Source organism: Myodes glareolus, chromosome 2 (assembly GCF_982192425.1).
Source record: "Myodes glareolus chromosome 2, mMyoGla1.1, whole genome shotgun sequence".
Lineage (NCBI taxonomy): Eukaryota > Metazoa > Chordata > Mammalia > Rodentia > Cricetidae > Myodes > Myodes glareolus.
Window position 1 is genome coordinate 115,858,434 of NC_142027.1, and position 22,004 is coordinate 115,880,437.

Consider the following 22,004-nt stretch of genomic DNA (forward strand, 5'->3'; position numbering starts at 1 on the left):
AAGGCAACTCATCAAAGAAAGCATTTGATTGGGGCTTGCTTACAGCTTAGTCCGTTTTGTGTCACAGTGAGGAGCATGGCCGCACACATACATGCTGGGACAGAGCTGAAATAGATGAGAGTTACATTCTTATCCATAGGCAGAGGGGGGAGGGAGGAAGAGGGAGAGGAAGGGGGGAAAGAGAGGGGGATGGGGGAGGGAGAAGAAGAGGGAGAGAGAGACAGAGACAGACAAAACAAATCTCTCTAAAAAAAAAAATTAGAAAAAAGACCAAAGTAAGGGAATAGAATCAATTGAAAATAAGCACCAGAAAACCAAGAGGATGACAGGAAGTCAGTCAGAAAGCTACGGAGAGACTTCCCTCTCCAAAGGCTGCTAACGAACTCATGTTTATACGAAAAGAAACTGTGAGAAACAGCCCTCTGTCCACAGGCTAAAGTGCTGGGTAATTTCTGCTGATTCTGTTATTGCAGAAGCTAATCCCAAAATCCACTTTAAGAAACGGATTTATTAGAGGACTGAAATACAACAAGCTGCATGTAAAGTTCGAGACGTCTTAAAACTAAATCCGAATATATATATATATATATATATATATATATATATATATATATATATATATATATTTGCTCCTGGGACTAGAGAGATGGCTTAGTGATGAAGAGTATTTGTTGTTCTTGCAGAGGACCCATGTTTAGCTGCCAGCACCCAGCACCAACAACAGAGGGCAACACACGTCATCTCTCCCTCCAACTCCAGGGGATCCAACACCCTCTTCTGGCACCTGCATTCATAGACACATACCTACCGACACACACACACACAAATAAAAATCTTTTCAAATTAAAAAAAAAATGTTCCTGCCCATGAGATCGGTGGCAAGAAAACAATGATGCTGCCACAGCTTTCCTCGACATCAGTAGTGTCGCTTCTGACGGCGTGGGTGTAAACAGCGAGGTGGGCGTCGAGCAACTGGTCCTGCTGGGCTACCGTTTGCGCACTGATTTCAATTCCTAGTGCACAGTTGCAGTCTGAGTACGACCAGAGAAAGATGTAAAAACTCATTCCCTGTTATGACCAGGGGAGCCTTGCACGCTTGACAAGCTGGGTTGGAAGCCCAGAACCTACCGTGGCACTAGTCTGAAACCACAGAGAGACAAGACAAAGGGACAAGAGCATCAGGCCAAAGTTCTAGGGCCAAATAGCCTGAAGGACACAGTAGAGCTGCAGACATAAGGTGGAGAGATGCTGCCTCAATTGAGCTGAAGGGGAGAACATGTAAGAAGCATGTAACATGTAAGAAGCATGTAACATGTAAGGTCAGCTTCCACCCTACATATTTATCCAATTAGAAAATGGATACATGCAAAACTCTATGCAAACGTTGATAGCATATTAGTCCCTTTTAATTTTAATCCCATTTATTTTCTTACATGTAAGGGGATGTGTGTGTCATGGGACACATATGGATAAGTGAACAACTTGCAAGAGTCCTCTCCTTACACCATGTGGGTCCTGGGTATCAAACTCAGGTTGGCAAGCTTAGCAACCAACATCTTTACCCCCTGAGCTGATCACTAGCTTGCAACTTTGGATCTAATCTCCAAAAATAGAAAGCCAGCAAGGTGTCCTTTCCACGAGCAGACAGGTAACAAGCAAACTGTAATGCACATATAAATTGTACTGCAATCCAACGACGAAAAGAGATGAGGAGAGAAACGTTGAAGAGGACACAAACTTGAGTGATCAGGGAAGGAGGGGTAAGATCTGAGAGGAGCTGAAGGAAGGGAGTAAAGTGATCAAAATACACTGCCTAGAATTCCCTAAGAACAGCAAAAGGATGAAAGAAATGAGGAATCAAACAGTCAGGACATGGGCCGAGGACATGGTTCAGTGGTTAAAGAGCTTGCTTTGCAAGCGTAAGGACCTGAGTTCAAACCCCCAGCACATAGAAAGGGTGGTCACATGTGCCTGTAACTCAGCACTGTGGGAGGGAGAGACCAGTGGCAGCTCCAGGTTCAGTGAGAAACTGAGTCTCAGTGGAACAGACAGAAAGTGACAGAAGACACTTGCTGACTTCCAAACGTGTGCACATGGGCACATGCACTTCCACAAGCATGTGTGCATGCTACACATACTACATACACTCACATATAAAAACACAAAATCTGCACCTACACACAGAGACATGACGCAAAAGGCATTCATGGATCGTGAATGTTACATGTACACAAGGGGAAAGAAACCAGCCTAAGACTGGAGAGAGGGTCCAGCTGTTACGAGCGTCTGTTGTTCTTCCAGATGACCTAAGTTAGTTCCCAGCACCCAAGATGGGTGACTCACAACCACCCTTAACTCTAGCTCTAGGGGATCCACCGCCCTCTCCTGGCCTCCATGGGCACTGTGCTCACGTGCACATACTTAAACTAAAACAAATCTTTAAGCAACCAGTTGGAGAAGGCTACATATCATAAATGACACTGCAGAAAAGATGAAACTCTTAGAGCTCTAAGATCCAGAGACAAAGAGAAAGCGTGAACAGGTACTGGAGGAGTTTCCTCAGGGCAGGGAAAGCATACTGTACGCTTCTGTAACAATAAGCTCATAACAACACATATTTCTAAAAACTCACCAAATTCCACCCAACAAGGTTACTTGAATGGACCCAAATTTTAAAGTTGTTTAAGACTGGGGGTGTGGTGACACGTGCCTGCAGCTCCCACACTTAGGAGCAAGAGGCACGAAGACCGTTAGTTCAAGGTCATTCTCAGCTACACAGGCTGAGGGAAGCTCTGGCTGCCTGAGACACTATCCCAATGAAAATAACAAATAATAAGGCATTTAAGCGCTCAAGCAAATCCTAGACTGGAATGCCAAATGGAACAAACTCATTTGTACTGCAGCCATATAAAATGACCTCACTGAAGAGAACAGGAAGAAACTGGAACTCCAATGGCTTTGGAAACAGACCCGATGTGTCTAAAGTTGAATGTGGTGAACTCTGAACACAAGCGTCACAACTGATGAGGTTGCCTCCCACGAGTGGATGACATCATGGTTCTCATGACACTGCGAATCTATTCGGCCTCATTAAGTAAATGGATGGTGGATGGTCAGAGCCAAATGGCTCTACATTACAGTTTAGCGGAGGATTCTAGAATCATCTGTGTGGTCGTAGATTAGGAAACAGCATAGATCAATATTTAGATTAGGATAGATACATGTAGAAATCTGTACAGATCGTATGTATGTGGGGTTGATATATATGTATATATCTCAGACTATCAGCTGAGAGGGCCTAGACGTTACAATTGTCCCATAGCAACAAGGATACCTAGCACCCAGCTCTTAGCTTCTGACTCCGTTCTCTAATCAAAGAAACAGGGCATCTGGAGAGATGGCTCAGTAGAGGGTTTGCTATGAAGTGTGAGGTCCTGAGTTTGATCCCTACAGCCCACATAAAAGAGCTGGGCACGATGGTGCAAGCTTGTAATCCTCCTTAGAGAGAAGGAAAGCCCTGGGGTTTGGCAGCCAGCTAGCTTGGTTATCTGGTTAGTTCCAAGACAGTGAGATACCCTGTTTCAGAAAAACAGCCTGATAAAAGGCATCTGAGGAACAGCAACTCAGGTTGATCTCTGACATCCACAGGTACACAAAAAGGTGCACACCGCACACATGAGCAGGCACACTCGAGAACATACACACTAAAACACAAACAGACCAGGCAAGGAGTGTGTAAGAAGAGGCCGGGATATGCTGCATTACCTCATAATTAGACATTGCTCTCCAGGGAGACATTTCCCTTCCCACTGATAAAAACAATCCAAAAGGTAGATCATCCCCATCAGGCTACAATGTATGAGTTGCCTTTGCACACAAATCTTGGCTGTTAAGCCTAGTCTGTCTCTAAGAAGTCAAATGGCTATTGTCATTAGTCCAGCCTAAGAAATCTCTTGATTTGGTGTTATGGGATATTTGATTGCCTTGTGAAACCCAGAGACAGTATTAATAAAATCCACCTTGGGTCAGAGGGACCGATGAGCCACTGACGGACTTTCCTTTTGGCCAGAGATCCAGCAAGAGAACATCTCTCCATTTGGCCCAAACAGAAAAGACCTCTTATCTCTAAGGCCCTCCCTACTCCTTCCTATGTGCCTCTCTATCCATCTTCCACGGTTCTCTGTACTCTCTATGGATAAATCTAATCAACTAGTTGCTAGCTCCACCCCCTGATCCAAGGTTGATTTTATTAGCACAGTGTCTGGGACTTCACAGTGCGATCGAACATTCTGCAACAATGCAGGCTTAGCTTACGGCCAAATATCAATGAAAAGGGAGAACTTGAAACAGGCAGAGTTCAATCTAGAACCTGCAATCCTAGCACTCCAGAAATGGAGGCAGAAGGGCCAAGAGTTCAAAGTCATCCTCAGCTACATGGCCCAGGCTACATGCTATCCTGTCTCAGAAAACCAAAATAAATAAATCGTAAAATTAGTATCCAATTTAATACTCTCCAAAATATCACTCCTAAGATACAGTGTTGGGGGTTTGTTGAACTCTTTGGGCAACAGAGGGAGACCATCCCTGCGGGACAGGTTTCCTAAAGAAGGCTGTGACTGAGACAGGCATCCAATAGTAAAGTGAGGCACACACCTACAATGCCAGCTCTCAATTACTGCAACAGGAGGATTGTAAGTTTGACGCCAGTATTAGCTACATAGTGAGACCCTATCTCCAAACAGGGAGAGCTAGAGGAGGGGAGAGGGAGGAGCCATGAGAAGGAAAGGTGGGGGAGGGAGTACTGGCTGGTAGATGCACCCGTGATGTTGCCACTGTTTTCTCATCGTCTCAATTTCACGCATTATTTTTAAACACTGTTTACTCCGAGCTCCACAGTTCCTCAAATGTGTGACAGTCCCCATGCCCACTCCTACATCTTATTAGTTAACGTGCCAGCGAAGGGGCACGCGCCCTGTTGTGCCACACATTTGTTTAATGCTTTGAGACAGCACTAGACCACAATTGATTTTCTTTGCTATTATCTTAAGTGTTCCACTCTGTGTTTGGGAGATATAATTCACAGGCCTTGCTAGACTTGCCAAAGAAATGCGTGCATTAAAAGAGTCTTGAAAACACGTTTTGCTTTTTTCTGAGTCTAACAAAATTCCTTTTGCTTTGTTTTGCTTTGGTTTTCTTAAGACTCAGTCTCATATAAACCAGACTGGCCTCAAACTTGCTATGTGGCTAAGGGTAACCTTGAATTTCTGATCCTCCTGCCTCCACCTCGTGAGTATTGGGGTTTCAGGGATTTCACCAGAGCCAGCTTGCTAAGATATCTTGTTACACTGAAATATTTCCCTACATTGAAATGCTCCAGTTAGTCCCAAGTTCTCTCTCTCTCTCTCTCTCTCTCTCTCTCTCTCTCTCTCTCTCTCTCTCTCACACACACACACACACACACACACACACACACACAGACACACACACACAGACACACACACACAGACATGCACACACACACGCATACACACATGCACACACACACACACACTTCCGAGGGGTAATGGGATCAATTAAACACTGTTTAGTTAGGAAAATACAGACACACACATTCCAAACACCATGTTATTCCAAGGAACCCACCCAACTCTGAAGCCACATCGTGGCAGTAACAGGCTAATGTAAGACAAAGCATTCAAGAAGAATGTAGGAATCCACTGCTGTAAAATCATCTTCTAGACACTGGGACCATTGCACACAGGCACTCCCAACAGCGTGGTTGCCTGCATGAGACCCACACAAGAGCAAGCCCACCAACTTTGGAGCATGGACACGGAGCCTAGCCCTACTCGAGGAGCTTTGGGAGTTACAAGATGTTGGGGTGGATTATGTCCATTTTCTTCCAGGAATAGCCCCCCTTTAGAATGTCTAGGTTCTGGTGGATGACTCCGCACCCGTGCACAGACGGACAGCACGGAATAGACTCCGTGGACGGTGAAAAGAGGACATGAAATTGGGAAGAGGGTGTGGTGGGCCATCTGGGAGGGGCTGGATGGGAAGCAGAAATTGATAATGATCGAAATATGATCAATACAAATCAAAGTATCAAAGAATGGAGCAAAACATTGTTTAATGCATTGGAGTTGGAGAAATGGCCCGGTTGTTAAGAAAACTGGCTTCTCTCACAGAGGGACAAGTTCAGTTCCCAGTACCCATATCAGACAGCTCACACCGCTGTAACTTCAGCTCCAAGGCCCTCTGCGAGCCTCAGTGGACGTCTGCCCTCATGAGGACATTACCACAAATACACATAATTTGAACATTTTCTTAAAAATCTAAAAAATGCTCATCAAAATCCCAGCAAAATTCTTCAAAGACCTCAAAAGAATGGTACTCAACTTCATTTGGAAAAGTAAAAAACCCAGGATAGCCAAAACAATCCTGTACAATAAAAGAACTTCTGGAGGCATCACAATCCCTGACTTCAAACTCTACTACAGAGTTACAGTACTGAAAACAGCCTGGTATTGGCATAAAAACAGACAGGAGGACCAATGGGACTGAATACAAGACCCGGATATCAATCCACACATCTTCAAACACCTGATCTTTGATAAAGAAGCAAAAAATATCAAATGGAAAAAAGAAAGCATCTTTAACAAGTGGTGCAGGCATAACTGCATATCAATATATAGAAAAACGAAAATAGACCCATATCTATCACCATGCACAAAACTTAAGTCCAAATGGACTTAAAGTCATTTAAAATTTAAAATTTAAAGTCAACATAAAGCCAGCCACACTGAACCTTTTACAAAAGAAAGTGGGAAGTGCACTTGAATGCATTGGCACAGGGAACCACTTCCTAAATATAACCGAAGCAGCACAGACACTGAGAGAAACAATTAACAAATGGGACCTCTTGAAACTGAAAAGCTTCTGTAAAGCAAAGGACACGTTCAACAAAACAAAGCGACAGCCTACAGAATGGGAAAAGATCTTCACTAACCCCACATCAGACAGAGGTCTGATCTCAAAAATATACAAAGAACTCAAGAAATTGGACACCAAAAGATCACATAATCCAATAAAAAAAATGGAGTACAGACCTAAACAGAGAACTCTCAACAGAGGAATCTAGAATGGCTGAAATGCTCAACATCCTTAGTCATCAGAGAAATGCAAATCAAAACAACTCTGAGATTCCATCTTACACCTGTAAGAATGGCCAAGATCAAAAACACTGATGACAACTTATGCTGGAAAGGTTGTGGGGTAAAGGGAATACTTCTGCATTGCTGGTTGGAATGCAAGCTGACAACCCCTTTGGATGTCAGTGTGGCGATTTCTCAGAAAATTAGGAAACAACCTTCCTCAAGACCCAGTAATACCACTTTTGGGTATATATCCAAAGGATGCTCAATCGTGCCACAAGCACATGTGCTCAACTATGTTCATAGCAGCTTTGTTTATCATAGTCAGAACCTGGAAACAACCTAAATGCCCCTCAGTTGAAGAATGGATAAGGAAAATGTGGTACATTTACACAATGGAGTACTACACAGCAGAAAAAAATGACGACAGCTTGAATTTTGCAGGAAAATGGATGGAGCTAGAAAACATTATTTTGAGTGAGGTAATGCAGACACAGAAGGACAGTTATCACATGTACTCACTCATTGGTGGTTTTTAAACATAAAGCAAAGAAAGCCAGCCTACAAACCACAATCCCAGAGAACCTAGACAACAATGCGGACACTACGAGAGACATACATAGATCTAATCTACATGGGAAGTAGAAAAGACAAGATCTCCTGAGTAAATTGGGAGCATGGGGACCTTGGGGGAGTATGGAATGGGAGGGGAGAGGGAGGGGAGGGGAGCAGAGAAAAATGTAGAGGTCAATAAATATCAATAAAATTAAATTAAATTTAAAAAAAAGGCAAAGACCAAGAAGAGGAGTATGAACCAGAAGGTCAGCCTTAGTGGCTCACACCTCTAGTCCCAGCACTCGGAAGGCAGCGGTAGATGGGTCTCTGTGATTTCATAATCAGCCCCATCTAAATAGGAAGCTCCAGGCCAGCTATGAATGTACAGGGAAACCTTGTCTCAATAAAACAAAACAAAACAAAACAAAACAAAACCCTACAAAATAAAAAGTGAACCGAGGTGAACAAAAGACTGCTGAACCTGGGTCACAGAACCCAGGATGTGGTAGAAGCGGAATTCCCGGGCTAAGATCCGGCCGTCACGTGTTCTGTGGAGCTGAGGAATCACACCTTGGTGGCACTCGTGGGCCTGCTGCTCATCAAGGACGCTGCTCTCGACCCTGCACGCTCTTGCTTTGTTTCCTTTGAGATCAGCTCCCTTAACACGTGGTTTCAAGTGCTTCCTCTCGCTCGTCTCCCGCATCTCCACTTCTGTGTCCCCTGTGCTTAAAAGCCCTGTCCTGGGATGAACCAGGACAACTGTTCTGCAGAGCAGAAGAAGGGGTGTGTGTGTGTGTGTGTGTGTGTGCGTGTGTGTGTGTGTGTGCATGTGCGTGTGTGCGTGTGTGCGTGTGTGCATGTGTGTGTAGTAGTCCTAGTATGGGTGCATACATATGTGGGAGGTGAGCATGCTCATGCACACACACATGTAGAAGACAGACATCAAACACAGATGTCACTCCACGGGTGTCATCCGCCTCGTAGGTTTTTTTTTTTTAATTTTTAAATTACAGTTATTTATTTACTGTGTGTGTGAATTGGTCATGGCTCTCCTGTGGAGGTCAGACAACAACTTGTACAAGTCACTTCCCTCTTTCTACCATGTGGCACCCCAGGGACTGATCTCAGGTCGTCAGGCTTAGCAACAAGCCCCTTTACCCACTGAACCATCTTGTCAACCTGATACAGCCTGGGATCACCTGTGAGGAGAGACCCAATGAAAGATGCTCTAGTTGAGGTTGGCCTGTGGGCACACCTGTGAGGGACTTTCTCCGCTGGGATCACTGAAGTAAGAAGACCCACCTTGAATATGGGTGGCAACAGGCCATATTTGAGAGCCTAGAATTGTATTTTTAAAAAGTAGAAAACGCTGGCTGAGCAGTAAGCAATGACTCTTGACGGTGCACATAAATAATATGACTAGCTGGCTGCTTCGATACCCTACTGCTGCAACTGCCTCCACCATGACGGACTGCAACTCGAAATTGTGAGCTAAGTCCAGATATTAGATCATAGCAACGGAAGTAGGACAGGTGCTTACTCTGTAGCCCAGGCTAGCCTTCAAATCATGACCCTTCTACTACCACAGCCTCCTGGTGCTTGGACTGCAGGCATGACCCACCATGCTCAGCTGAACCTACAAATTGTTTTCTTTCATTTGTGTGTGTGTGTGTTTGTGCATGTACACGAGTGTAGTATGCATGAGTGCGCATGTGTGTGCAGGTGCACGTGGAGACCAGAGGTTTATGTCAGGAGTCTTTTCTTTTTGTGGGGGGGATGGATTTCCAGACAAGCTCTCTCTATACAGCCCCAGTTGTCCTGAAACTCACTATGTAGAGCAGGCTGGTCTCAAACTCACAGAGATCTGCCTGCTGCTGCCTCTCCAGTTTTGGGATTAAAGCCATGCACCAGCATGCATGACATACTACCTTATTTTTTAAGATAGGGTCTCTCACTGAACCTGGAGCTCACCAATTTGGCTAGGCTAGCCCAGGGATCCTCCTGTCTCAGACTCCCCAAAACTTGGCTTACAGAAAAACACTATTATGCCCAACTTTTTATATGAATTCTGAGTATCTGAACTCAAGTCTTTGTGCTTATTGAAGGGGGGGCGGGTATGGAGAATCAGGAGTCTTATCACAACAGATTGTTTTGACTGTTCTATCTTACTAACACGTGTGTTCATCTCTTACTGCCCTCCATTTAACATTGAAGTTTATCATACATATCGTGTGTTGTCACACAATAATGCCGACTGCTGTTATGTTCTACAACCAGAGTATACTGCGGACTAAAGCCTCCAAAACCATTTGCCAAACCATTTCTGTAACAAGTATGTCAGTCTCGGTTACACGAAAGTAACTAACAAAACCTCTAGCAAACCATCTTGCTGCCCCTCAGGCCCTCCTGGGGGCGGAGGCTCCTCCTTCTCAAACATACACACACACACACACACAAACACACACACACATGCATGCATGCACACAGAGCTCCAACCAGTGTCTTTGCCTCTATTTTAAGTACTAGCATTTCCTATAAGGCTTTAGAAAACTCTTACCTAGAACATCAGTGTTCCTGAGCTGGGAGTATAACTCAGACGGTAAAGTGCTTGCCTGGTATGCACAACACCCTGGGTTCCACAGCCAGGACTCCATAAGCCAAGCTAACCCTAAGCCTGAAGCAGGCATGGTTTATGCAATGCACACTTGACATCCCAATGGTTGAGAGGCAGCAGAAAAGGATCAGAAATTCGAGATCATCCTTGGCTACTCAGCACATAGCAAATTTGAGGCCAGCATCGGATACACAAGACCCTGTCTCAAAAGTTAGTTAGTTAGTTAGCTAGTTAGTTAGTTAGCTAGTTAGCTTGTTAGTTACTTAGTTATTGCTGGGACAGGGCACTCACTGAAGTTCCTATTGCCTTGCAAGCATGAGGATCAGAGTTTGATTCCCTAGCACCCACAGAAAAAGCCAGGTGTGGTAACATGGTCCTGCAATGCAAGTGCGGGGATAGTGGGATGAGAGGATTTCTGGGGCTCACTGGCCATCCAATCCAGCCTAATCAGCAGGCTCCAGGCGAGTGAGAGATCTTGTCTCAAAAAAACAAGGGGTCAACTTCTGAGTAATGACACTTGACATTGTCCCCTGACCTACACAGGCGCTTACAGAGGGGCAGAAGGAGGAAGGGAGGGAGAGGGAGGGAGGGAGGGAGGGAGGGAGGGAGGGAGGGAGGGAGGGAGGGAGGGAGGGAGGGAGGGAGGGAGAGAGGGAGGGAGGGAGAGAGGGAGGGAGGGAGGGAGGGAGGGAGAGAGGGAGGGAGGGAGAAAGGGAGGGAGGGACAGGGAGAGAGAGAGAACTCCAATATCCAGACCTGGTCTTTCCATTAAAATCCAAGGATGAACCAGAGAGCCCACCACCCCATCTTACTACAGCGCCTTGTGTCACACGCCCTCCCCTGAAACCAGCTGCCTCAGAGACGCTCAATGCTGCAGCAGCCTTCTTAGGGCTGATAAGTTCAGTATCACTGAGCAAACACTGGGGGAAGAGAGCAGAATCCAGCAAAGGGACCATGGAAGTACCTGGGGTCCCATGGGGGAAGAGGAGACACAAAGAGGAAAGATAGGTGGCCTTTTCAAGGTGCTACTTGGGTGGACGACACCAACCTAACAACCAAAGCCATCTCAGCAACGGTTCAAGGAGAAGCTGAGTTCCTTTAGCCTCTTGTTGAGTAGGAACATAAGGCCACGGGGCAGTTTGTGGGACCCTGTTCATGGGGAGACTCAAAACTGTTCAGAACAGGGGTGGGAGGGAGAAACAGAGAGAGAGAGAGAAAAGTGCCCTTTGAATTTCCATTGCTTTGAGAGTCGGCAATTTAATGACTCATACGTTCTACATCCTTGCTTTGTCTACACATTTTCATTTCAAAATACTAAAAACACTTTGTTTGGAAGATTGGTTATTTTTAGCTTATATATCAATAGTGCGCATCCACTTCTCCCCAGAGAGAACAGCTTCCTTCAGATTGGCCCGCAGCACCAGCCTAGAAGAGAGGAGCTATTTACTTAGCTGCATTTTGACAAAACTACATGGGCATCGCTGTCCCATTTTTTTTTGAGGTATCCAACTGCACTATTGACCACCTAGTAGTCACTCAAGACCAATTCTCTGACAGTTGGCTTTGTCAGCTTGACACATGGCCTGGGAAAAGAGTCACCGTGAGGGACTTGCTAGATCAAGTTGGCCTGTGGGCGTGTTTGTGGGGGATTGTCTTAATTGCTGTGGGACCATCCAACCTACTGCGGGCAGCGCCATTCCCTAGGCCGAGGTCCTGAATGGCGTAAGAGTGAAGGACTCATGTTTGCGTTTATTTTCCTCTGCTCTTGACTGTGGATGTACTGTGACTATTTGAAGATCACTGGTGTGTCAACAAAGATGAACTATAAACCTAGGATTGTGAGCAGAAGTCAAGCCCTTTCCTCTAAGTAGTTTTTGGTCATGGTATTTTATCACAATAACATAGTCCCCCAGAGATGGAAGAGCATTCTTTCAGCCTCCAAATCAAGGAGCCAGAACCCTTCCAAGTCAGGACCGCTAGCTCTCCAGAGCATCACCTTTATAAATGGCTGCAGCTTAGATCTCAATAGAGCAACTTAGTATTGGCCTTGGCGGCACACAGCTGCAATTCCAGCACTCTGGAGACTGAGGCAGGAGGATCACGGGTTTTATATTCTTTGGAATACAAAGAAGTGTAAAAAGGATAGAGGCTGGGGAGGAAAGAACTTATACTTAAGGTGGGGAACCCCACTTATCTATGGGCTGCACCATCCCAAAGACTGAGGTCCCCGACTAAATAAAAAGAAAGAGTGAAATGACCACTCCCATTCATCTCGCTCTCTTCCTAAGTATGTGTGTAACGTGACCAGACACCACAGAGTCCTGTCAATATGCCTTCCCCACCATGGTGGGCCATAGCTCCTCAATCAAAGCGAAGATTGAAATAATCATCTCTCCCTGAAGTTGCTCTGTGTTGGGCTTTTGCCACAGCCATGGTAAAAGTAATCAAACACCTGACCAGACTTCCCACATAGCCATTCTGAGCCCACTTATAGACCTGAGCTGGCCTCTGGTTCAGAGTCCTAAGGAGGGCACACCATGTATGTCAGGATGCTCTTGGCAGGGGCTGGAGAAATAGTTCGGTGGTTAAGAGCACTGGCTTCTCTTTCAGAGGACCTGGGTTCAATTCCTAGCACCCACATGGCAGCTCACAACTCTCTGTAACTCCAGTTCCAGGGCACCCAACACTCTCACACAGAGATACGTTCAGAAAAAAAACACCAATGTACATAAAGTAAAAATAAATTTTTTTTTTAAAAAAAAAAAGATGCTCTTGGCCAAGAGTTTCATCAGCTCCTGCCCTTGAGATCTCAAACTTTGAATGGTTTGGGAGAAGGTCCAGAATCTAGATAGAGCCGAGTCATGTCCTGTGCCTGAGATCTCCGTGCTTGCGTATCCACAGTTCTGGGGAAGCATTATGGAAAGTCAAGAACTGCATCACCAAAAGTATTCCCACCTCCCCCCAGACCCCAACCATGAACACTTTCTACCTCTAATAGGAGCTGGGATGGAGCATGCAAGAGACTCCATGACCAACACCTTTAGAGAGATGATCTCAGAACAGACCAATTTAAAGAACTTAGCATCTAACCTCTGATATGCCAGTATCACAGAGATCTAAAGTTCCCTTCTATGCAAAACCACTCTTGAAAACACTCTTGAAACAGCCAGGCATGGGTGGATTCTAATGCAAGGAAAAAGGGTAAGATCAAAACCCAGGGAGTTCCATGGCTTGGTAACACCCTGAACTGACCTCTCCTATACACGGGGAGAGGTGAGGAGGAACAGAAAGGAGGAGGACAGAGGAAGGAGTGGAGGGAGGAGGAGGAGCAGGAGTAAGAGAAAGAAAGGAAGAAGCAGAGAAGGGGGTTAAAAAGAAGGTGGAGAAAGAGGGAGATGAGGAGGGAGTGGTGGGTGGTGGAGAAGGAGGTGGAGGAGAAATAAGAGGGAAAGAGAAAAAGGAAGGGGAGGAGGAGACCATAACTGGCCTCAGAGAAACTTGGGTGATGTGAGATTCCCCTCTGTATGCTCTGAATGCCATTAATGAATAAGGAAAACTGGTTTGGCCTGAGAGGGTAGAGTAGAGCTAGGTGGGGAAAACTAAACTGAATGCTGGGAGAAAGGAGACAGAGTCGGGGAGAAGCCATGGAGCCACATCCAGAGACAGACACGCTGAAACTTTGCTGTTAGGCCACGACCTCCTGGTGATGCACAGATTAATGGAGATGGGTTAAATTAAGATGTAAGAGTTAGCAAATAAGAAGCTACAGCTAATAGACCATGCAGTGATTTAAATAATATAGTTTCTGTGAGATTATTTCAGGAATCTGGGCGGCCGGGAAATGAACAGGCGGCCTCATACAACACTTGGGTAGGAATTCTGGGTTCTCCTTTGTGTGAGCTTAGGCCAGTTACTCAGTGTTTGTTAACACTTTTCTCTTGCAAAAATGCACTTGCACAACTAAGTCTGGCGATGCACACCTAGTAGTAGTCCAGCTGCTTGGGAGGTAGAAGCAGGAAGATTCCAAGTTCGAGGACTATTTGGGTTACTGATTGGTTTTAAGGCAAGGCTGAGCAACTTAATAAAACCATGTCTCAAAGTAAGAAAAAGAAGACGTGGAATATAGTACCATGGTAGAGCACCTGCCTAGACTCCCCCAGTGAGGGGCTGGGGTGTGACTCAGTGGTAGAGCCCCTGCCTAGAATCCCCCAGTGAGGGCCTGGGGTGTGACTCAGTGGTAGAGCCCCTGCCTAGAATCCCCCAGTGAGGAGCTGGGGTGTGGCTCAGTGGTAGAGCCCCTGCCTAGAATCCCCCAGTGAGGATGTGGCTCAGTGGTAGAGCCCCTGCCTAGAATCCCCCAGTGAGGAGCTGGGGTGTGGCTCAGTGGTAGAGCCCCTGCCTAGAATCCCCCAGTGAGGGGCTGGGGTGTGACTCAGTAGTAGAACACTTGCCCCAAATCCCCTTATGAGGACCTACACATCACTAGTCTAATACCCACAAGGTCCAAGTTCTTATTCTTGGGTTCAATTTCCAGTACTCTTCACACACACACACACACACACACACACACACACACACACACACACACTTGCGATTTAAAAGATCCTCATGAGGATATTTTGAGAATTAATTAAAATGACCTATGTAAAGGACATTTTCCCATGCTGTCACTTGCTCTGCATTCTGCAAGTTACACCAGTTTTGTAACAACTCACACCCTCTCAAGCCTAGTATTGGCAGTGAGTTTGCAGCCACGCCCTCTTGCCTTGAGCGTGAATCTCGAATGGAGTCCATGGAAACCCACCACCACCAGCATCCACGTAAACTCCGTCTCCTGTTGGAAAGCTCATCCTTGAGGAAGCCCCCACCCCGTGGACTTTTCATAGACTCTCCCCCCAGGCATCCCAGCTCTCAGACCCCGCCCCGCTCCCCTACCTGGGAGTTGCAAAGCAAACTAGGTCCAGGGATTTGGGATTGGGGGAAGACTTGCCAGGTGGGGAAGTCAGGGGCTGGGCTTCTCCGTGGCTCCTCTCCCCCTTCGGGGCTTTCTTGGTCCCCCTTTGTCTCATTCTCAGCCTTCCCATCTCCAGGTTGCTCGGGCAGCCGCATCAGGGGTCCAGAGTGACGTGGTCAGAGATTTGGGGGCACATCAAAGGCACATCAGCGAAGACATTGAGACTCTGCAAGGAGTTGACAGAAACTTACTGCCAGAAATCGTGCCGAGCGGTTATTTACTCAAAGTCGGTTGCCTAAATAATTCACACCTGCCCTTCTATGTTTACTCAGGACAATGGGAGATACAACTGTGGCCCAAGAAATGTAATTATAGTACTGACAGATGTTTAGTTATTAATACAGGCTCAATGTCACCAGAGAGTATTACATAACGAACAGATCCGTGCCTCTGGATGCAACTTTAATCTTTCTAGGTACTTTTCCATTCACACCCTCGGGCTTTGCCTAAGCAATATAAAATGAACAAGAGCAGGTACCTACTTGAGGGCTACTTGTAAAAAGCTCAGAACTCCACATGTAGTCCTGGTGTTAGGGGTGGAGCTCAGTGGCCGACACTTGCACCACATGTGTGGGACCCCGGATCCCATCCCTACCAGCCTTGCCTTCCTCAGTCAAAGAGAAACTACTGCCAGGCTCGATGGAGTATAGCCAAAATCCCAGCTACCTGGGAGGCTGTAGGCAGTAAGATCAAGGCCAGCTTGAGCCACAGAGTGAGACCCTGTTTCAAAGTGAAACGTGAAACAGGGGAGCAGTGAGATGACTCCGCAGATAAAGGCACTGACTCTGCAACTTGAGTTCAAGCCTTAGAATCCCCGCCACAGTGCAGGGAAAGAACTCACTCCACCAAGTTGTCCTTTGACCCCTGCCTGTGCTCTTGGCTCGCATGCATCTCCACACACACACCATGCATGCATACAGGGACATCATGCACATAAACAATAGTTAAAAAACTATACTTTTTAGACAAAAAAAGAGCTGAAGATATAACTAAGTGGTTGGGCTGCAATGTCCTGAAGGATTGGTCTACAGACAGCCCTTTCAGGGAAGGAGCTTCGCAGGTTTAGATTACTAAACAAGGTATGTGTGGTCACAGACACGCGTGCACACACACACATGTGTGCACACACTGGTCTATAGATATTGTGTTTGTCATGTGCTCCACCACTGGTAACTGCTCGGGAAAGCCCACTTAAGCAGGAATGGTTTGTTCTGGCTCGTGGCTTCAGCAGCATCCATCTATGATGCTCGGATTGTTGCTTCTGGCCCTATTGTAATGGCAGGTGGTGACAGAGCAAAGCTGTTTACCCCACAGTGGGCAGCAAGCAGAGAGAGAAGCAGGAAGTGGCCAGAGGTATGTCCTTCAGAAACCAAGCCCTAGTGATGTACTTCTTCGGCTAATCACCACCCCTTAAAGGCACACTGCTCCCCAATAATGTTGCCAGGTTATGACACTATCACTCGGTTAATACATTCAGGAAATCAAAGCCTTCAGAATTTGGTCATCTCCAAAAAAAATCTCACCTCTGAACGCTGCTGCCTAGGAATGAAGCCTTGAACATGTGAGCTTCTGGTGACAAACTTCACAGACAAGCCATAACACAGTGTTATATAACAAGCTCCTCTGGGACCAAATACTCCAATTCCTGGAGAGAAGCTCCTTATGACTCTGGGAGTAAACAACTCACAAGTCTTAAGAAGTCTCTGAAACTTAGCAGGCTCACAAGGCCGTTTAATCCCACTTAGCTTTAACTTTCAACCTCACACAGCCTGGGGTCACCCAAGAAGGAAATTTCAGTTGAGGTTGCCCAGATGAGGTTGGCCTGTGGACATGTGTTTAGGAGATCATCTCAATTGTTAATCAATTTTAGAAAGACCAAGTCCACCATGGGCAGCACCATTCCCCAGGCTGGTGGTCCTGGGCTATGAAACTTAGTTACACTGGGGCAGTCAGCAGCCAGCATCCCTCCATGGTTTCTCCCTCTAGTTCCTGCTTAAATTATTGCCCTGGTTTCATTCAATAATGAACTGTGATCCGGAAGTATAAGCCAGGATAAACGCTTTGCTCCCTTAAGTTTCGGTCAGAGTGTTTCATCACAAAAACAGGAAGAATACATCTCCCTCTTCCTCTCCAAATTATTTAAGCAGTTAGAACCATGGAGGAGAGGGGGCTATCTAACCTGTTGAGTTGCCTGCGAATTGTGCAGTGAGTTTCGGGTTCCAGCTCTCATGCTGGGCTGGCTTTCACTGATGCAACTGGGTGAGTCACCCACACTCCTGTAAGCAATATATTCACTGGCTCACCAGGTTGGACCCGGGTGGCTTGGTTGCTTTGGTCTGTCATCAGCTCCCATCTGGAGTGAATAGACCTTCATACTTGTCTCCCTAGGAATAGTGTCCCACACACAACAACACTGAATCTCAGACACATGGTCACAGCACACACCAGCATGGCTCTTCAGACACACACACAGAAGTGATGGATTTCAGATGCCCAGATACATCCAACAGCCTCCATTCCTGCACACACACGGAGAACAATGCTTTGCTTCACGCTCACACGCTTGTACAACAGCACCAGGAATGAACCCCGAGTCCTGTCCAGGTCACCTCAGACCAGAATTCGACCTCCTCCTCTAACTTTCCCGTATCAGGTACCCTTATGCCCTCCATACCGCGCCCCCACAGCTGATGCCACTGCACACGCGGTCCCCACCTGCACGGAGTCACACCACTCTCTCACATGCCCCTGTGACTCACTGGTTCACGTGGGCTGACACCCACGCCCCACGCATGAGGCATGCATCTAGACTCCGTCGCCTCCAGTCATCTCGTGAAGTTCAACAGGAAAAACAAATTTTCCATGTGCTGACAGTAGACATTTTTTTAAAAGTGACATTTTATTTTCAAATACGGTTTTAGTTGCCAAGGGAGAGCTAGCGCCACAAGAGCTGTGAGTGGTAGGAAGGACAGAGTTCCAAAGATTTCCAGTTGGCTCCCGTAGGCAAAATCCTTCCCTGTCAGGCTCCTCCAGGCAGGGTGGCCACCAGGAGAGGGCTGTCAATATAATGGAGCTGCAGACCTGGCCATCAAATAGCTCGGAGCTCTCTCACAAGGCTGTCCAAGCTCACGGGCATAGGGCTTGAGAGCTCAATCCACTTAATGACTTGGAGTTTTCCCATGGTCCCTCACGAATGTGGCCTCAGAAGAGGCAGTTCCCCATATGGAACAATTGCTCCTGCAGCCCAGGTGACCTTAGATGTCACAGAAGCACCAAGCCAGGAAGCCCAGTACAGAGCGAAATCCTCCAGCCAGAAGCCACGCGCCCACAATTCCCCTCTTGCTGCCTGCTCCAAGCACAGCCCTGGGGAGATGGCTCAGTCAGTAAGCATAGTGTTTGCCATACAAGCATGAAGACCTGGGTTCGACCTCAAGAACCCAAATTTTAAAAGCTGGAAATGGACTGGAGAGATGGCTTGGCAGTTAAGAGTACAGTTAAGAGCTCATCCAGAGGACCTGAGTTCGATTCCCAGTACCCACATGGTAGATAACAATCACCTTTAACTCTAGCTCAAGGGGATCACCACCTTCTTCTGACCTTCATAGGCACTGAAGGCACTGTGTGCATACAGTGCATCCACATCCAAACAGGAAAACAACCCATACATACACAATTCAAAGAATGTAAGAGGGGCATGGTGACATACGCTGGTAACCCAGCACTAGGGTAATAGAAATAGGAGGATCCCTGGGCTTCACGATCCAGCTAGTAGCCTACTTGGTGAAGCTCAGATTTGGTGAGAAGTCCTGCCTCTAAGAACAAGGCCAGGTCAATGAGATTGTTCCGAGAGTAGAGATGCTTGTGTATGGGCCTGACAACCTGAGTTCAACCCCTGAGTCCTACAAGGTGGCAGAGAGAACAATTCTCAAGGGTTGTCTTTTGACCTCCCGATGTATGCCAACCATGGCATCCATGTTGATCTCTCTCTCTCTCTCTCTCTCTCTCTCTCTCTCTCTCTCTCTCTCTCATGTGCAAAGGACGTATGCACACACAGAGAATAAATAAATTAGCCAATTAAAAAAACACAAGGTGAGTCAGTCATGGTGGTGCACACCTTTAGTTCCACCACTCAGAAGGCAGGGGCAAGTGAATGTCTATGAGTTCAAGGCCAGCCTAGTCTACAGAGCAAGAACAGTCAGGGCTACATAATAGAGACAACCTATCTCAAAAACAGAACAAAACAAACAAGCAAAAACTACACAGGGCAGACAGAACCTGAGGAATGCCACCCAGGCTTCTTCTCTGAAGGCCATACTTGCATGCATACACATGTGCCTGCTCTCTGTTTCTTTCTGTTTTGTTGCTTCAATAAAATACCCTGACAAAATAACTTAGAGGAGCCGGGTGGTGGTGGCACACGCCTTTAATCCCAGCACTTGGGAGGCAGAGGCAGGCGGATCTCTGTGAGTTTGAGGCCAGCCTGGTCTACAAGAGCTAGTTCCAGGACAGGCTCCAAATCCACAAAGAAACCCTGTCTCGAAAAACCAAATAATAATAATAATAACAACAACAACAACAACTTAGAGGACAAAGGGTTTATTTGGGGTCACAGTTCCCAACGGGCATGGCCCATCATGGCGGGAAACGTCTGGTGACAGGAGCAATATGGTAGTTTGAATGTCATTGTCCCACAATCTCATAGGGAGTGGCACTATTAGGAAGTGTGGCTTTGCTGGGGTGGGTATGACCTTGTTGGAGGAAGTGTGTCTCTGTGGAAGTGGACTTCGGAGTCTCATCTGTGACCAAGCCCCAGCCAGTGACTCAGACCACTTCCTATTGCCTGGGGGTCAAGATGTAGGACTCTCAGCTCCTTTTCCAGCACCAGGCCTGCCTGCATGCCGCCATGATGATAATGGACTAAACCTCCGAAAATGTAAGCCACTCACTCCAATTAAATGTTTTCCTTTGTAAGAGTTGCTGTGGTCATGGCATCTCTTCCCAGCAATAGAAACCCTAAATAAGATGGGCAAGAAGCTGACTGGTCACATTGAAATAATACTTAAGAAGCACAGAGAGAGAAAAGGAAGTGGATCAGGTTATCAAACCCCCCAATTCTGCCCCACCCCCACCCCCCTGGTGAGGTACTTCCTTCATGAAGAACGCTCTGCCTCCTAAAGGTTCTGTTAGCTTCCCAAATAGTGGTATTGGGACTAAGTGTTCAAACATATGAACCTGTGTAGTATATTTCTCATTTAAACCAGAACAGAGAGATCCAGAAACAGAGACTGAGACAGGGAGACAGAAAGAATGGTAAAAACCAAGACACCCTTCACAGTTCAGGACTGACCACCCATGAGCACCAAGAGAAACATCCAGCATAGGTCTCTGGAACAAATGGAAGATAACCTCCAACCTTCTTCCCCCAACTATCTAGCTGCTTCTCCTGAGCCCTGAGGAATCTCGTGTACTTTTGGGGGACCTACAGTTAATTCCTAATGAAAATGAAATGTCCCCAAAATGGCCAGTGACCTCACTTCCTGATGAGGTTTCTGAGGACAGTTCACTCCAGGATTTATCCTGAAAGTCCATCTGTCAGATTCCCGTATCATCTCCTGGAAGAGAAGCAGGTGCTTGTGCCCAAATCTTGAAGTTTGAGTTCTGCGATAAAGGCAGAGTGCCCATTATCATCCTTTCTAGTTGCTTGCTCCAAGAAGTTATCCGCCCACTTCCTGAAGCACCTAAAACATCCCAGGATGCATTGGCTGGCCTTGCAGGATGAGTGGGTGTTGTTCTAAACCACACCCCTCAAATGACATTCTATTGGGTCTGCCCCTCAGGTGCTTCATCAGCTCCATCACTGTGGGTGTGTGCTGCATGTATGTGTGCACACGTGTGTACATGCTTTTGGAGGCTAGTGAATATTGGGTGTCTTTCTCAACCTCTGCATTATTTTTTCTTTTAAATTTAAAATACACACACACAGAAAGAGAGAGAGAGAGAGAGAGAGAGAGAGAGAGGGAGGGAGGGAGAGGAAGAGAGGGAAGGAGGGAGGGAGGGAGGGAGGGAGGGAGGGAGGGAGGGAGGGAGGTGTATGCACATGCTTGTGTCTCAGGGATTAACCTTGGATTGTTGAATTTGCCCGCAGTCACCTTTATACCTTAAGCCATCTTGCTGACCCTCCACCTTATATTTTGAGGCAGGTATTTCACTGAAACTAGACATCACCAATTAAGTTATAGGTTAGCTGGCCAACAAGTCCCATTATCCTGCCCCTACCTTAGCACTCAACAGAATTATAGACTCACACCACAGCACTCAGATTTTTACATGGGTTCCGAACTCTAGCCTGCACCTCAAGAATAAGGTCCTTATGTTAGGAAGGACCCTTGAGAGTCTAATCTATACTAGAGTATAAAACACCGATGGCCTCCTTATTATAAAACAGGGCGTGCATGCTTTGTTGACATCCGTTGGAGGCCTGCCCCTTTCTGAACAGAGACAGAGAAGTAGATGAGGAGGTAGATGGGAGGGGGGATGGGAGGAGAAGAGGGAGGGGAAATTGTGGTCGGAATGTAAAATAAATGAAAAAAATTAATAAAAATGCAGGGCATGTTGACCCCAATGCCTCCAAGGGCAGTGGGATAATATAAAGGTGCCAAGCTGCCAC

The 22,004-nt window shown here is 46.5% G+C and overlaps 1 protein-coding gene across 12 annotated transcripts in view; it reads right to left on the reverse strand.

Annotated features, from left to right (window-relative positions):
* The window catches only part of Caln1 (calneuron 1), a 474,585-nt gene that overhangs the window by 405,234 nt on the left and 47,347 nt on the right, over positions 1-22,004 (reverse strand). For 6 of the 12 annotated variants that reach the window (XM_085681960.2, XM_085681948.2, XM_085681927.2 and 3 more), the window contains one exon: positions 15,259-15,503. The exons of 1 other annotated variant lie outside the window; for it this stretch is intronic. In XM_085681960.2, the coding sequence (XP_085538086.1) occupies positions 15,259-15,407 (149 nt within the window). In that variant the 5' untranslated portion in view covers positions 15,408-15,503. The remainder of the gene's footprint in view (positions 1-15,258; positions 15,504-22,004) is intronic. 5 more of the 12 variants (XM_087903584.1, XM_087903583.1, XM_087903582.1 and 2 more) reach the window with 1 other exon arrangement.